We start from the raw sequence: 18,739 nt of genomic DNA on the forward strand, positions 1-18,739 counted from the left end.
TCTGTGTACTAATAAATGTAAAAAATATTGAAAGAAAAAAAACAGTGTTAGGGAGATGTCAGAGTGAAGACACCAAATGAAGACAATGCTCTGTTAATGCTGATAGAAACACTATAAATATGTCTTATTATAAAAATTAAAAAATTAAAAAAAAAAAAAAAACTGTGTGGTTTGGAAATGATGCCAAAGGAGCAAAAAGACCATCATGCATAGTTTTTGCTGCACATTTGACAGTTTGACACTGTCACGTCAGCCTGTTTCTTGTGTCACATTTACAAGCTGCCTTTGCCATACAAACCTCTTTGTTCCCACCCTTCCCCACCACCTGACCACCGCTGTCCATCTGTACACCTGTTACCACTTCCTCATTATGTGCAGGCCAATTTCCATTTATCTGCTACTCGGAGGACCAGTCTTTTCTCTGCCTGCCTGTCTGGACCTTCACCTCATCCCTTTGCCTGTTTCTGACGACTAGTAACTGAACTTTTTTCACTTTACCTGTCTCGTCTCTTGAGTTGTGCTTTTGGGTTCAAACCTCGTCACTGTAGATTTTTGTTGTACATGATTACTGTTACACATGGCTACATGACAGACATTTGAAGTAACACCCCACAAATCTTTTAAAATCCTATCAACCATTGCTGTCATGACGATTCATAACGACATCATAGTGATTTATCCACCTCATGAAAGCTGTTCTAAACAGATGGAGCGCTGATTCAGTTTGGGAAGAATAAAGAAGAACTGAAGCACTGTGGCTAAGCAGAGGAAGAGAACAGTGCCACCTACAGAAACTCAAACAGGTCTGGGCACACTGACTAATACACTCTGTCCAGGACTGGCAGCAGATTAACACCAGTGCAAAGACCGACGAGAAACACGCTGTATGTCATGACAACTGAAAAAACTTAAAGCTATATGAACACTGAGGCTGCATTTCAGTTCACATCCTCTGAATGATGATGAATTCTGTAAATTCTCATCTAGTCCATAAACAACATCATCTTACCGATGCACAATGGTTTTGGTGAGGGCAGTCTAATTCAATGATAACATCACAGATCAGTAATGAACTAGGCTTTTTTTAGTGACATGAGATAACAAACTGCACCCTGTATGTATTACATACACGTGGATGTATGAAGTCTATTCTTAGCAAAGCTTTCTTATTCAGCATCTGCATCACTGGCACAGACTCCTTCATCTGGACACTACATTTATGATAAATGACTATATATATTGTGGTAATATATACTATATTTATGATCTGACCTAATCATCACATTGATCATTGTGTCATATGTGTGTAACGTATCAACTAACTCTCCTATCGCACCCATCGCAGTATTTCACATCATCAAACTTCAAATATAACTGATACTATATTGATTTTATACACCTTATATTCTTGATAATTATGTTTCATTCGTTTTGTTTTTTTGCCTGTCCTTGTCACTGTTATGGTGAGTCTTTACTACACACCGGGGCCTGTACTGTAATAGAGTACATGCATCATGCAAACAGACATCGATAACACGCAGCTGTTTTCCACTCCTGTTCTTGTCATCTCTCTCTCAAAAACCCTCACAACAATTCCCTTCCTCTGAACTAATAAACAATATTATAACACACCTTAAACATAATATAGAGTCACAAGCAGGCTCACTGGGTAATTGTTGGTTGTTACTGAATACAGCAGGATGTAAGCAAGCATCCTTCTGCTTTTTCACTGTGCTTCACTTCACCATCTTTGAATGTTCTGGCTCATTAACTACAAATTGTAAATATTTCACATCACTGCACATCTGTTTCTCAACCATACTGTAGGTTTGTAGGCAGCTGTTGGTTCTTGAACACACCTGTTATGAAAAGCATTAGAAGGATTTAGTTATTTATAATATTCAGTAAGTTGCTATTTTCTGCACACTGGTCACTTGCATGTCATCCCCTCACTGTCCCCTCATTTCAGCTCTCTGCTCTACACTAACAAAAGCATAAACCGCCCCCACAACTATTATTTAAAAAAAGGAATTAAAAAGCAAAACTAACAAGTTGCTCTTCAGCAGCTGTTTCACAAGTTGATTTTAACATCTTCTAATCATAAAGCGATGGCAATGAGCAGCAACCTGGAAGAAAGTCAATCAAAAACCCTTATGCCATGATTCTGAGTCAAAGCTAATGTTAAGTACTATATATGATTTGTATGTTAGTGTGAAACAACCAGAAGGATCCTCTTTTCTTTTTTTTATACCAATCATATACTTTGTCCTTTTCACATATTACATTATGGCGATACAACAACAAAAAAATTGTCTGGATTGAAACTATTGCCCACAATTAACATTAAGTGTTAATTTCTTTCTGTCAGATGTGTGATCACCAAACAGTACATTCATCATATGGTCAATCACCAGGGAAAAACATGTAAAAGGATTATAATTTTATAAAAAAAAATGTCAAATTTTTTTCTAGGTAGGTAGAATTCTATATTAAAAAATCAATGTATTTTTCACACAGAAATAGTAAATGTTGATAATTCTAAAGGCCACTACAATTTTGCACATTTAAATGTGTTTCTGTGTCTGTGTTTGTGTGTGTGCTCATCTCTGTGTGTTTCTGGGGGACCCTTACCGAGCTGGTGGGCCTTTCTGAGGCAGGAGAGGGAGGCGTTGAGTCGGGCGCACTCCTCTTCGTTGGCACCAAACTTCTGCAGCAGCTCACACACCTGCTCCTCGCTCATCTCCAGCAGGCCCTCCAGGGTCACCTCACCTGGGATCATCTCCTACAAAACACACACATATGCAAACACCATGACACAGACATAATGACATACACACAGAGACACACATACACCATTAAGATCTCATTTGAATACATGGATTGCTTGATTTACTGTTACACATTTAGAGTTACACAGAATAAGCAGCCTCGTGACAAGAAGCAGTGGGGAAACCTTTTTTCAGGGACTTCAGGGCATAGTTTTTGTTTGCCACAATCTTGAATAAATGAGACAGAAACACCTGTCAAACAAGCAAAAATGCCTGAAAACTGAATTATTTTTCAATTATTCTGTAAATTACCAGCAAAAAAAAAAAAAGGATTAAAAGATGTGATATTAATTATTGAGAGTGTAATCTTCTGTGGAAAAACCTGGTTGACATTTGTTTCTGAAGGGTTTCCTTGAAGCCAGCATCTAGTGGCCAATAGAGGAACTGCAGCTTAAAACCCTACAGCGGTTTCAGTGGGAGTTGCTGCTTCTTGACAGAGAAAACAAAGTAAATGATTAAGAGAAAAAAAAAAGGTGATTTAACAGGTGAATACAGAGAGCTGACAAATCAAATAACATATAATAAATATGCGAGAAAAATAACAAATCTAAACTGCTTCCATGTAAGACACAAGCATTCAGTGGATGGTTAGAGGAGTATGAAAATGAAGGTAAATCATATAATAAGGCCATCACAGTCATCAGATCACAGCTCAGTTAAACAGACCTTGTTTGACAGCACTCTCTGTCACCCACCTGTACATTATCAGACACCAGAATTTACATTTGTGCCATTATATAGTACATCCCTGCATGGTAATTCTGGAAGATAAGTGTCACTATCTCTGGAAGATAGTGCAGGACATATTACCTGCGTGACCTCTTTCCTCAAGTTGACGATGCGGAACCAGTGGCCGAGGCGAGGGAAGTCCTCCAGCTCGGCACTGCGCTCCTCTAAGGCCACTTTGCACTTACAGGACAGCTGGCGGCTGAAGTACTTCACCAACTTCCCCTGAGAACAAGAGGGACGAATACAGTGAGAGAGGCCTGGAGATACATTACATTTCCTTTGAGAATGTTCAAAATATAATAATAAATAATGTTTTCCTGCATAACCTGAAATCTGCGTGTACAGTTGTGCTGTTATTGTCCTGACAGGCAGCAGCAGAGTGCAAATTCACTGAAATGCCTGGACAGCCTGAATAACCAGCGCAGGGAACATACATGCAACACTCTCTGTTCCCTCAACCAGCGCTACTACGATCACTCAGCGGCTGATTGCTCCAGGCGAGCTGCTCAGAAGCTAATGGTTGAAAGCTGCAGTCATACTGGCGAGCTCCTGTAGGCTCAAAGCATACGTTCCTGGAAGTTCAACTGTATATGCAGTGTATACACAAGTTTAAAAAGCTTGCTTGCCTTCAACACTGTGCAGACTGTACAGTATATGTGAATTCATTTTTGCATGTGTGATTTCAACGTTGGAAGAAAAGAGTTCCCACAGAAATCTGTCGGCGGTGAGCTCAGTACATCACCCTGACTTTGTGTCTGGACATAGACGTTGCTGTTGAGGCTTTGTCGCTCCTAAAATATTGTGTTCCAGCTGTGGCTTTGGTCTGGAGATGTAGTTTCTGCTACTTGTCACTTTGCTCATGAAGTTGGCATGAAGTTGGCAATACTCTACAGAGTACATAGGTTACAATATAGTATAGAATTGAGTATTTATAGTTTAGAGAATATGATTGAACCAAGATGAAACTGACAGATGGGGAGGACTGAGAGAGAAACAGACACTTTTAAATCAGTCTGCTACTTCAGCACCATGGACAGCACCATCAATATCAATTCACAGCTAGGCTGCTGCTGCTTTAATGAACATACTGTAAATAGTCCCAAGTGTATTACTCTAATGTGTTTACTTATTTACAGTTACTCCTACTTTTACATAATGTTACTGTAACACAGCACTCCTGTTCAGTGACTCATCTCATTTCTCAAAACCCAATATTACTTACAAAGCAGTTTGGATCTTGAATGTAACTTATCTGGCTCTGCTCTTGGGCATGATTATCGCTGAAACTGCTGGCACACAAACTTCATCAGACCTGGTGTTAAATGTCTTTTGGTAACAGTTATTTATGCAAGCATAATAAATCTCCAATACACTTCTTGCAGCATCTGTAGCGATGCTGTCAGAGGGGAAACATGCTTTTGCCAAAAAAAAAAAAAAAAAAAAAAAAACTTTTATGGATTCAAGGAAATCCTTCTCACTGTATTTCCCTCAGGTTTTATTGGCCCTGCAGAACAATGCCATGCACACTCACAATTAACATGATTATCACAGTATTTCATCTTGTGATAATCAGTGTAACCATAATACTATTAACACCTTTGAGTTACTCAACCTTTAAATTATGCTGCCATGTAAACAGTTTACAGCCACTGCATTCACATGCTGAATGCGTGTTTGTCTCTTATCACAAGTAACAAGAGGGCACTACAAAACACATTTCATGCTGAACCAACAAACACTAATGAAAACGGTGACAGCAGGAGACTTGTTGAGAAAAAATTAAACCAACTGTCCAACCAACCAACCAACCAACCAACCAACCAACCAATAACTCCAGAGAAGGGAACGGTTTGAATCATTTAAATGATCTAATCTGCCGATCACTATATCAATTCCTTAAAGACAAAGGTGATCATTCAAGTGAGCCAGTAAATGTACTTTTCAGTTTCATGTGTAAAGACTATCAAAACATTCAGCTATTTTCTTGGGAAATAGATCTTAGAGAGAAGGAGAGTGCAGTGACCGCAGAGCCAATGAAGGAGGAAGTGTTCAGAATAAGAGTACCACACTGTTAAAATACTCTGCTACAAGAAAAAATACTGCATTGAAAATGTAACCTAAGTAAGTATGACCAAGAAGTATTACAGGTGAAAGTACTTTATGCAGAGTGTGACTGTGACTGTTACACTGCCATATATCATACCGTTAGATTAGTATTACTGATGCATTAATGAAATTTTAATTTAAACTATTTAATATAGGACTGAAACTAATAATTATTTTCATTATAGTTGAATCTATCTATCTATCTATCTATCTATCTATCTATCTATCTATCTATCTATCTATCTATCTATCTATCTATCTATCTATCTATCTATCTATCTATCTATCTATCTATCTAAATAGTAGCCAATTTATTTTTTGTCAATCAATCAACCAACCGACTAATCATTTCAGCTGTACTTGTATATACTTTGTATTGGCTAGTTTCATTTACAACATCATATTTTATAAGCTGGCAAGCTTCATGCAAAAGTCTTAATTTGCAAAGTAAATGTTTATGAATTGTAGTGAAGTGAAAAATACAATATTTCCTTCAAAAATGTAGAAAGTAGAAGTAGAAAGAGGCATGAAAAGAAAGCTCTGACGTAAATTAATCACATGTATTATGATAACACATATACTTTATGCAAACATTGTAGGGTAACATAAAGGCATCCTGTTATCACAAAACTACAGACAATACAGATAATTCAAATACAGAATAAAGATGTACTGATGTACTACATTTCCTGTTTTCTATTTTATACAACTCTTTACTTCTACTCTACTTACACTACTTATTTCCTCCACTGTGAGTTATAAGTTACTTCACAGATGATTTATAGATTAAAATACCAGAGAGTATACAGTACAAAGCAGTCACATTTAGCTGCACCACGGGCATCTATAATGGTAAAATGTTACTTAGACATTAATGCATCAGTAACAATAATCTAATATTATTAATATGAGACCCGCTGAAACCATGTCTCTGAGGATTTTATACTGTGGTATTCACACATTTGCTTTAGAACATGATCTGATCTTCCACCCCTGCTTATATCTTGCTAACACTAATAGTCTTTTCCAAAAACACGTCCCTTTCTAACAGTTGAATCCCACACAGTTAGAAAGGGACGTTTTTTTGGACAATGTGTACATGTTGTGTCCCTTTCTAACAGTCGAATCCCACACAGTTAACATTTTTCTGTTCTGAAAACATGGCGACTTTTACTATTTATTTTGAGCAGTGTGCTGCACATAGACGAGCAGCCAAAGCAAATGATTAAAGGATGAGATAACTGCAAGACTGACAGGTGTTCTTCAACAAATTTGACAGACATCTTTCCATCGACATTTCTCATTCCAGCATGAACGACTCACATGCAGAAGACAGATATTTCTTATTTGTTCTGACTGTACTTAAGTCTTAAACAAGAGCTACAGCAAGTATGTTTGTAGTGAAGCAATTCTGAGCTGAAGGTCTGATTGAAAACGATGGTAGAAAGAGGTCCACAGAGGGTGACGTGATGCTTGAAGATTTAAGGATGATACATTTCGGATGGCCCCATTCCAAGCATACACCTACAAAGTGACTGCTAGAAATTAGACAGCGCTGGCCTACATCAGTGCATACCAAAGTAGAAACCAGTGGAGGAGGGACTCGCAAGTCACCTCTGAATGCAGAAAACCCTACAGCAGCTGCCCACGGCTGCTAACACTCTGTCCGATAAGGCGACTGCTCAGTCCACACCTACAGAGAAACACGCATTTATCCTGGCTGGATGTGCTGACTTCTTACTGTATATCATATTCTCACATTACAAGTCTCATGCTACTTAAAATATACGTTGCCATATGTTACGACAGCACAACATTGTATATATAAAGCGACTGGTATTCAGTGCAAATGTAAAAGTATGAGAAAGAGTGAGACTTTTCAAACAATACTTTTATCATCAAAGTATGCTGTTCTGAAAAAGTTACCCTTATAGATCATTTAGGTTCTGTGAACTGATCCTACATTTCTTTTTGCTCAAGGGACGGTGATGTCTGTCTCAAGCTGTCGCCACTTTGGTCCGGAGTGAAATATCTCAACAAATAATGGATGAACATTTGGTTCAGACATGCATGTCCTCCTCAGGATTCATTGTACTCACTTTGGTGAACCTCTGATCTAACCAAACACTTTGATGTTATGACCAAACACCTGCTAAACCAATGACATTGCCACAGGTGCAGCGCTGTGGGTGTGCCTAATGGACCTGGGTCTGCCCACTTCTATGACTGGCCCATCCTAAATGACTGGGAGAACATATATTTTCTTAACTTGTATTTCTAATTAGTAAAATTAACTTTGAACCACATAATAAAGGCTAAGAAAATGTTTCCCCTTCTTCAAAGACAACATATATTAGGCTACTATCATGTGTGAAGTCTGGACCAACCACAACAGGCCATTTCACGTCATTGTAGCAGATGATGTTCAAAAAAACTTGATAAAAATAAAATAAAGATAGCATGGTCGATATCATGAGCATCACCATGTCAGTATTGTCACTGTGAGCACGTTAGCACGTTAGCATTTAGCTCAACACAACAGTGCCAAAGCGCAGCCTCCCTCGTTCATTATCTTAGTCTAGAGTGGCTGTAGACTCTTTGAGTTGTTTATGTCAGTTTGTTTGTGCATTGTGAAGTGAGTTTATTAGGTCATCTCTCTGGCAATATACCAAATGTTTTCAGCCATCCAGCCAGTGTGTATAAGTTTGTTTGTACCATTAGCAGACAGAAGTAACGGTGAGACATAGAAAGGCTAAAACACGGCTCACAAAATACTGGCCTGGGGGTTGGAACTGAAAACAACTTCATAAGGCGACATGTGTAGATTTTATTTCAAACCATGCTCACAAAAGGATTCAAAATCTAGACCCCCCCCCCCCCCCCCCCCCCACACACACACACACACACACACACACACTTTAATTTCACAAATAAAATCCATTAATTAATTGTAACATCATTTGTGCAATTTTATTTTACATTTAGCAAGCTGCTCCTGACTCTGCAGCTCGTCAACATCAGCTAAAACCAGCAGCACCTGACACCAAAATGTCTCTCTCTACACCTGAAATGAAGGTTGTCCTGCAGAATGGCCAGTTTCAAGAGAGGTTATGCTCTTTGTGGAGATTAATGTGACCTCTCTCTGTCTGCCCTGCAAAGAGAAAGCTGCCATTATAAAGAAACACAGTATCAAGTGGGGTTAGGCCTTACTTGAATAAACACAGAGCAGAGTTCTACAGAGGTACAGGGGAGAGGAGAGAGGAGAACTTGAAAAAAGTTTTGTTTACACCAAGCACTCAAGAAGAAGAAGAAGGGAAGGACGTGGCATGTGGCCACTGATCTAACGTGTAACACCAAGCACCAAGTGACATTGCCATCCTAAAGCTCCATTCAGAGTAGATTTGGCAAAGCAAAGTTTACTCCCTTGCTGTGGTGAAACCCAGAAGGGACTGAACATACTGTACTGTGGGCAGGTGTACAAGCATAAGCTGCTAGGGCTAGCAGGCTAACAATAGCACACCACGAGCTGAAAATTATCTGTGTTTTTTACACTTTGCTATCTTTACCTTCTGTCTCTGCCGGCACAGACTGCTAGACATGCAGAATCCTTCCGCTTGCATTTTCTCACCATCAACATGTAACAATCGGTGCTTTCTGGACAAGACGTCGAGCCTGTCTCCTGTGTCTTAAAGCACATGGACATCGATTAGAGTCTAAGGTGGACGTGGTTGGTCAGATCCATGTTCTTCAAAGGGATTAAAAGATGATTAGGCTGAAAATGCATCAAGGTAAAGTTAAGAAATTGATCTATCAAAGGCTTAGGAGACAGTTTTTAGGTTTGAAAGTGGATTGGTAGATCATGAGGAAGTCAGTCCTATCTTTGACAATCACAGTAACTAAACGCAATTTCACCAGATCTGATTGCGACTGAAGGCACTTTGCAGATCTTACCCGCTTAATTTTCTTCAAGCTTATCTAAAAAAAAAAAACTGTTTCTGTTCATGTTAAGAGTCCTAGATGCAGTTTTCTGATACTGTCTTTTACAAACAGGAGCTATAAAGGATCTTTTTCTGTTTATGTGTGCTTCCAAAGCAGAACCAGTAAATTCCTTAAAATGATGGGATCTTCCTTTAAGAAGACTCTTGATGGTGCTATATGGTGCTATTCCCATTTGAGACATGAGCTAAATTGACCTCTTCACAACTGCTACACTCACAGTTAATCCAGATCAACTGGAACACTTAATGAATGTACAGCAGATGATAACTACCACACCAGCTTTATCTGAGCCTGTCCTGTACTTACAGCAATCATTCAAGCTTTCAGCAAAGGTTGGTGTAATTTGTGAATTTCACTTCAGTTCAGGTAAAGGCACAACTAAAACTAATGTAACTTATGTACACATTTACTATTACATTGTACTTTAAAACAGCAATTCTTTAACTGGTAGCACAGCACACAAATTTAGTACACTGACCTGTAGCAGACTGTGGTAATTAATAGTTTAGCATCACATCATCATCACATCAAGCCATTCTTATTGCTCTGCTGTACAATAGACAGGTGTTAGATCTTCAAGAAAACTATTCATTTAAGGCAGATTCATAAACTTGAAGGGGCCTCATACACCAAGAAAACATTTTTCATGGTCTCATTGCTAGTGTTAAATTGCAGCACCCTGGAATTTGTTATGCTTTGTTCAACATTCAACAATGAGACAGATAAACCAGTGTAGTTTTACAAACAGTCACATATTACATAATCTCTATAAACAGATGTCTGAATATGAATACAGAGTCTGTAGGCAAGGGGCGAGATTTGATATCAGAAGTGTTGTGGTTTCCATTTTTAGTACGAAGAGCATCGACCAATGAGCAGGCTTTGGTTGCATGCAGGTAAAAATGTAATCTCAGAAACCACCAACCCATTGTCTGATGACAATTTAGCTTTTTATTTTATTTGTTATCTGCATTCATATGCTGATATCTGTTAATAGAGATTAGCTGAAAGCTTAGCTTTGCATCTGAAGTTGCAAATCGGACTCAACAATGACATCCGATATCCAGTTATCCGCTGGCTACACCAGAAGCCCCAAAACACTGGAAGTTGCCCTTGGATGGTAAATTTTCATCAGATAATAGCCAATTGGTTGTGAGACTGCATATTACATAGTGAATTCAGGAGTGCACTTACATAAAGTTGGGGAACTCACAAGAGACATATTTGAAAAAAGTGACTCTTTAACCATTAACCTCCCATAACGCAAGTCAATAGACCTTGATGACAACTTGAAAGTTTTTCTAGAGGACATTACACAACCATTCAGGTAGTAGTACTTGTCACAAATATACATAATAGCAATGTATCAAATGACGTGAAATCTGACTCTGAATCTGAAAACCTGAATCTGCAGTTTCTCTCAGCTTTCTAGAGCTTAATAGCAACCTTGAGCTCATTGTTTATCTGTCCAGCCAACAACTTTACTGTTTTAATTCACTCTCACTGCTCTCACGGCATCATTTTCAGCAGGCAGTTTTCAGTGGAAAAGCTCTAAATACCCACTGTACACTGTTGCTCAATGCCAAACTGCAGGACAACACAGTTAGCAACACGCTGGTGAAAATAGTGGAGCATTTAGCAGCTAAAGAGGCAGATATTTCCCACAGGAGTTGGTAGAGACCAAAAACACAGCTAAAAGTAGAGTGGACTCCCATGACGACTCCAAATGACAGATAATGCTGCTCCAAAACTTGTGGATGTGTCAATAAGCAACTGTTGGCTCACAAGTCCATCATATCAACTCAAAAGATGATCATACATCAGATGCAACAATCCTGCCCTTACTACACAGCCATTGCTCAGATGCACAGGGATGTAAAACTGAGATTCAGACAAGAGGAGGTTTTAACATAGGCTTCTACTGGAAACAGGAATAAACACCTGCCTTTGGACATGTTGGACAACACTTAGCATGGCCTAGTTTGCTTTGAGTACAATGAATCCTTTGACCTTCTGCGCAACAGTGTTTTAACTGTTGCTCATAGCCTTTGATCTTCTGACTCGTGAGCAGAAAGACACCATGGTTCTCCCTTTGAAGCAAAAACAAAAAGCTGATGCTGACATGTCTTGTTCAAATATTGTAAAGCCCATCTCATATACTCGAATATGAATGAATAACAACAGTTGCTTTGACCTGCTCTCATCTCTGTTATATTAAATAAGTAACTGGATCACATGTCACGCTCTATCACGAGCCACAAAGAAAGGATCACTCATCATATACGTTGATCAATCCAGTGTATCCAAGGGATACCGCTGACAATGCATAATTATAATAATGGAAACCAGTACTAACACTTCATCCAGGTAATGATATAGGCTGCTATTCTTGGTAAAGCTGCTGGCTAAAGCAAGGTCAGCACTCAACGCCTCTAACAGATTGTGTCTGAGGTGCAATCTGGGTCCTTTGGGTTAATTATAGAGATTGAAAACAGAGATGTCGTAGAGGAATCTCCCATGCACACACTCTTTAAAGATCAGGACAGGTTAACGAGGAAGGCCTTGCGTATGGCTGACGTCAATGCAATCCTGATCAAAGCCCGTGGTGTACAACTCATTTGTCGCTGAGGCAATAAGAGCAATGCCATTCTGAAAGGCTCTCCAACTCAGAGGATTTGAGGAAGATTAGACAGTTCTCAGGGGTAACTCCTTTGTTGCATTTGTCAATTAACTTTTGAGTGTGTTTTCTTTTGTTCTCATTCATTTCTGATACTTGTTTCTTTCTGTTGAGGATTTCTTTCACATATTAGTTTATTTAAGTTGTGTAGAGAAAAATCTCACAGAACCAAATAATACAAACGGCAAACAGATATGCTGTTCTATCCAGGCCCAGTTTTGGCAGTAGCCATCTCTATATTGGCTCCTGTGTATTGATAAAATATGTTTTTGTGTCTTAAATTTAACCGCTGAAGAACAGCAGCCCACAACAATACGTGACTACCAAAATATCTCACTCTGACCTGAATCCATATTGGTGTTTCTATTATTTTGTCAGGTGGGCACACACTTAATAAAAATGTGGTCACTGACTGTATTCAAGCACTGTGAATGTTCTAGTAGCATATAAAACAACTACAATTTTGCTTTCTTCTTCTCCCACAAGTGTGTTGTGAAGAGTGCTACAGCGTGGTCAGCATTAACTTAACAACGCAGCTGAAGAGGTGAAGCTTTGCTTCAACATTCATTGTTAATGTGTTATTTAAAGCTTTAGGATGCCTGCAACAAGTCCAAGTCATCACTATGGCATCATAAGCAGTTATCAAGGGAGAGAGAGAAAAGGGCAACCATCGATGGGACATAAGCTGGGACATTAATAGTCCTTGGGGACTCACTACTTGGACACAAGGAGTGGTAATACTGGACCACCAGCACCAGAGATGTGAAATTTGACACACAGTTTAAAACCACAGTTATCAATGATTTGATATTAATCGAATGACTATGTGTGATACGAAAGGCCCACAAAGTCTGTCCTCCTGCAGCTGCAGGACACATCTGCAAAACAGCACTGACAAACCCACTGTGCGCTGTGTGCCTAGCAATAAAACAACAGAGAGACACTACGAGCTGGAACCAGATATTCTTCTCAGGAGCTGATGGAGACCAGAACAGAGCAAAGAAAAAGGGAAGACTGGAGTGATATTCACCAAGAGGCATTCAAATGAGAGCAAATGTCCCTCTATGTCTGCTGGAGGTGTAAACAGGCAACATTCTGCTTCATCTATAACAACTTGTAAGATAATACTGTATGCTTAACATTGTGTCAGGAATTATTTTCCCTCCAAATGGCTACAGAAATCTGTTAATGCAGCTTTAAATAATAATTATTCTGGACATGCTGGACGTGCTTTGCTGCAGGACCGTGTTAAATACCTGTCATAAATGTTGGTTCCTCCTTTGGATTGTAACAAAACAAGACTGCAACTTTCAGTAATACACTGTACTGTGGGTTCACACAGCTAAATGCTAGTGTTACTGCATCAAAAACAACTATGACATGTCAACCGTGAGAGGTATGGGGACATGTAGAGGGACAAAACTTAGCTGCAAAGAGTTCATAAGATGATATCTGACTTTGCTTACTCTGTAGAAACAATGAAGGTGTAGTAGTAGGTGTGAGGCGAAATTATTATGTTGAGGAAATGTTGCTGCAGAGCACGGTGTCACTTTGAAGAATTATGGTATGTATACAAAGTGAAGCCAGATGTTCCACTATTGTGATGTATAACAAAGGCAGCAACGCCCCCAACACATTATATTTCTAGCATGTAATGCAATAGATCAGGTATAAACAGATGAATAACTTATGAATGTTTTGAAACCTGTATTGTCTACTCTAGCTTCCCCTAACTCTTCTTAGGCACACCGCTACCATGCGTTACTGCCCTCGGCAGTCCCAAGGAGTGTGTTTCACATCACCCCTCCCGCTCCTGGCGTGCCATCTGGTAAAGAGTGATACAAACAATGCAACCTCATTACAACACTCCACAGCATCAACAGTGGTCAAAAACTCTGTATGGTACCTTTCCCTACGCACATAGGTGTCACTGCAAATTTTGTTCGTACTTGTCGTCACCTTTTAAAGGATAATATCTTCTTAAAGGGCACCATCACTGGACACATTAATAAAACCCCTTTTAATAGAACAATTTATGTAACTATCCCCAATATTGCCAAGGAAGGCTGGAATGAAACATAAATTTAGACCCTCTCCTGCTCTCCCAAAAGCAGTCTGCCCCTTTCCTGACCTCCTTTAATCACAGACTAATTTTCATATAGTCCCTTAGTCGCGCAACACAGTTTGTGGCGGAGATGAGATATTTAGGACACATGCTGATGATTTAAAGTTACTGATATGTGTTTTATATGCAGTATTTGGATATATCTTTAACTTGACTTTCAGAAAAGCTGAGAGATTCATCCAACAAACAAGGTAAACTTAGGACTGCATCATCTCTTTTTTCAGTCACTTGTGTCAAATCTTGTATCTGTCAGGCCAACATTACTAATTACAGAGACACAGTTGTAATATCTCTGTGATGCTTATAACAACTGATGCAGTACCCACACTGCTTTGCAAGGCATTCAGTGAACATTTACGCTGTAGCCTGCTCATTGCTGGCAGCGCACTTGTACTTAATATTAGTTCTCTCTCCTCTTGGATGACATTCCTGTGCCCTGCCTGTGCAACACTTCGCCTTCAAACTTCACTCACAGCTCAGCCATACAGCACCACTGAACATATGCTTCTTTCATTTATAACATACAGCATCGTGTCTCTGTGGGGTTGGACAGTGTGTGGCACTCACAGGTGACTTTCCTTTATGATATTTTATGTAATATCTCAATTATATCCCCCACTGGGACTGAGAGTGTGTTGATGGTACACACTGATGCTCGGTACTGAGTTTATGGCGACCTTTATGGCACTTAATGGTATTTGTTTTAATCTCCTGAGGCATCACCATAACATTCTTACAGGCCCTTAACGCTGTGATGTGTCTGCGCTGCTCAGTGCTGAGCTTTCAGTGACCTTATCGCACTTTATGGCATTTTTTTTTTTTTTTTTTTTTTTAATGTCCCATCACAGCCTCTCAGTGGTGAGGAGGGGATGTTCGACTGGTTTAAGCGGTCTCAACACGGACAGTCTGGTATTCTCAAACACAAACACCCGGGATATTATGGCCATTACGTAACGCAATTTACGGAACACCCCCACGGGCCAATTAAACGGATAACGATATTTTGGAACAATTTCAGTAATCTGCTCGCCTTGCGTAACAGCGGGGCCTGGGTGCGCTGCGAGGACAGATGCGCAGGCTGGCGTATTGTAAACACGGGCTGCCTATAGGCCTCGGCTGCCTCAGATATGATTCTGATGGAGAAGAGCCACCTTCTCTGCCCGCCACCTGCAGAATGCGCAAGTCTATAACAGCCCACTGCAGCCCCGTAGCCTCTTGATTTATTGCACTGCACTACACAGATAGCGGTGGGCTTTAGCAGAAATCTTTGCATATTTATGCAACGACAACAGACAGACAACAGGAGGGGAGGGGGGGCAGTTTGTCGTTGAAATGGCACTGAAAAATATGCACAGTGGCCTAGAAATACAATAACAGACGGTGACAGCCCTCCGTATCGATTCAGATGGAGGCGCACAGCAGAGATTCAGTCATTCCGCTCAAATGGTGCTTACCTCCAGCGTTCGTATCTCTTTTTGTGTCAAGTCGTTGGATGTGGCACATTTGGTCCGTAAACCCTCCAGACTAGAAATGCTTATGTCTATCATATTTTGCACCAACTCGCACTGCTGCAAGGCTTTCTGCAAACTAAGATGCTTCTCCTCGCTTTTGGTCATCTCCTCGTTCATAGTTTTGCGAGCAGTGGTCCTTATTTCCCTTTGCACTTTCAAAAATAAATTAAAAATAAAAATTAAAAACAACAAGAAAAAAAAAAACAGAATTCAGTAAAGAAACGTGGAGAAGCCCACGGAGCGGAGCAACCTGCAAAACGCCATGAAACGAGATGTTGTAGGTCTACAGACGGTTTTTGAGCCGTGAGAGAGTCGACTCCATTGCAACAACAGTCCTCGTAGTTCCTGCTGTTTCATCAAGGTGTCTCTGGTCGTAGGCTAAACCAAACACAATATGAAAATGCCGAGCGGGACTGCACGGTTTGCCACAGCATCCATTGGATGCCCCTTCGTTTCAGATGGATGTTTAAAAAAAAGCGAGAGAGAGAGAGAGAGAGAGAGAGAGAGAGAGAGAGAGAGAGAGAGAGAGAGAGAGAGAGAGAGGAGCTGGTTCAGCGCATCACAAGCAGACGTGTCGGCGGGGGAAGCCTGGTGCTTTTAAAGGTGCTGATGTGTGGACTGGATGCAGGTAGTCCCTGTCTCCCTTGGCAGCAGCTGCATCCCGGTTCGCTCCCACCACACCGACATGTTTCCTGTCAATCAAACCCACAGCAACAGCATCGCATCGCTCAGGCAGGCGCCGCCGTGAGGGGCCGCTCTCGCGAGATCAGCGCCGAGCGCAGTGGGGCTCGCGGTGTCCAGGCCTGCGAGAGCGACACGGCTGACACTTTTGACATGTTTTTGAGGAGAGATGTGCTATTGTCATGGTCTCAACACACACATTTAGCTGTGCAGCCTACCATGCAGGACACCTACACTCACCTACAGCCTACACACACACACACACGCACACACACGCACGCACACACACACACACACACACACACACACACACACACACACACACACACACACACACACACACACACACACCTAGTATGTTGTGTTCAATAAGTCTGTTTTTCTCTCTTTTTTAAACTGTTGACAAAACATTAAAAGTCTTACCATGTTTGGATGAATGTAACCATTGCACTGCACTTAAGGGCAGCTTTGAGGTACTTGTACTTTACTTGTGTATTGCAATTTTTTGGCCATTTAAACCTGGACCACTACATTCCAGAAGCAAATGTCAGACTTTTCACTCAGTACATTTCATTACTTCAGTTACTTTCCAGACTGTGATTGATAATACAAAATATGACAAGCTAATAAATTACGATGAATTTCTTAGATTAACGTAAGATTAACCCTGATTAGGCTGCACGGTGACGCAGCAGGTAGTGCGCGTGCCTCACAGCAAGAAGGTTGCCGGTTCGATCCCCGGGTCAGGCGGGGCCTTTCTGTGTGAAGTTTGCATGTTCTTCCCGTGCATGCATGGGTTCTCTCCGGGTACTCCGGCTTCCTCCCACAGACCAAAAACATAATTGATGACTCTAAATTGTCCGTAGGTGAGTGTGAATGTTTGTTTGTCCTTACATGTGGCCCTGAAATCGGCTGGCGACCGGTTCAGGGTGTACCCCGCCTCTCGCCCATTGTAGCTGGGATAGGCTCCAGCCCCCCGCAACCCCGAAAGGGATAGGCGGTATAGATAATGGATAACCCTGATTAATCCAGCAGCATATAAACGACCAACTCCAACTACCAACTGCAACATTAAGTGACATTTTGAATGCAGGCCGCTGTATGTCTACGCTGTGGTATTGCTGCTTTTACTTCAGTAAAACATCTGAGTAGTTCTTCCTCCACTGCTTGTGCGTGCCTGGCGTGAATGTCTTATCTGTTCTTATTTCTTCTTCTGTACTCAAGTATCTCTGACAAGATCTCTATCTCGTTCTCAGTGAGATTACCTGTTTAAAAGAAAAATATCAAGAGCCTGACATGATCAAAACCAGGAATTACAGACGAGATAAATCAAATAATATATATTTCTGTTACACAAAATCATGTTTTTTTTCAGACTTTAATCTCAAAGTTGCTTTTTTCTTTTTACTTTTTTTTGACATATGTACAGATAAATATATAATATATATATGATGATATATAATATCCCCCATATAAATGAGAATACATGTAAGGTCAATGGAGAAAATGCTTCATTAAATGGTTCAAATGATTAGAGAATTTCTTGTGGGAGCTGATGTCCTGTATGTAAGACTCAAACTCTGGACAGCTGACTCTCACACTGTGAGGGCTGATTATTTGATTTTGGCTTATTCACTTGATTTTTGAATTAAGAATTGCAAAACAAAAAGGCCATGTTGGGGTAAAGTGGAGTGAAGCTCATTTAAGAGAGGGATGACTGTGCTTTATTTCCTTAAACTGTTTCACCTGTGATGAAAATATCTTGTCAAGGACTTGAGAAGTTCTTTTATGGGCCTATTAAACTGTTAATTTTTACAGTGTGCTCTCTTCAAAATGTTGGTGGGAGGGGTCTCAGCACGGGGGTCTGAAGTGGACTCAACAGTGTCATCACTCATGAGGCAGAGAGAAACTGGTGGGACATTTTCTGTGTCACCTGCAGAGACTTTAGCCAGCGTTGGGTCCAGCCAAACTGAAAAGACTGGCTGGTAGCATAACATCAAATGATTTCAAGAGTGCGTTTCATCCAGACGTGTATTTACAAAGAGGACCAGTTTGTAGGTATTTAATGTACTCTTTCTAAATA

At 40.3% G+C, this 18,739-nt stretch overlaps 1 protein-coding gene across 3 annotated transcripts in view; it reads right to left on the reverse strand.

Moving 5' to 3' along the window:
- ksr2 (kinase suppressor of ras 2) overlaps nt 1-16,746 on the reverse strand; it is a 123,126-nt gene extending 106,380 nt beyond the window's left edge. For all 3 annotated transcript variants that reach the window (XM_070963668.1, XM_070963669.1, XM_070963667.1), the window contains exons 1-3: nt 15,919-16,746; nt 3,639-3,779; nt 2,632-2,782 (exon numbers count right to left, since the gene is read on the reverse strand). In XM_070963668.1, the coding sequence (XP_070819769.1) occupies nt 2,632-2,782; nt 3,639-3,779; nt 15,919-16,092 (466 nt within the window). In that variant the 5' untranslated portion in view covers nt 16,093-16,746. The remainder of the gene's footprint in view (nt 1-2,631; nt 2,783-3,638; nt 3,780-15,918) is intronic.
- Nucleotides 16,747-18,739: the final 1,993 nt, after the last annotated feature.

The sequence above is a fragment of the Chaetodon trifascialis genome, chromosome 6 (assembly GCF_039877785.1).
Source record: "Chaetodon trifascialis isolate fChaTrf1 chromosome 6, fChaTrf1.hap1, whole genome shotgun sequence".
Taxonomy (NCBI): domain Eukaryota; kingdom Metazoa; phylum Chordata; class Actinopteri; order Chaetodontiformes; family Chaetodontidae; genus Chaetodon; species Chaetodon trifascialis.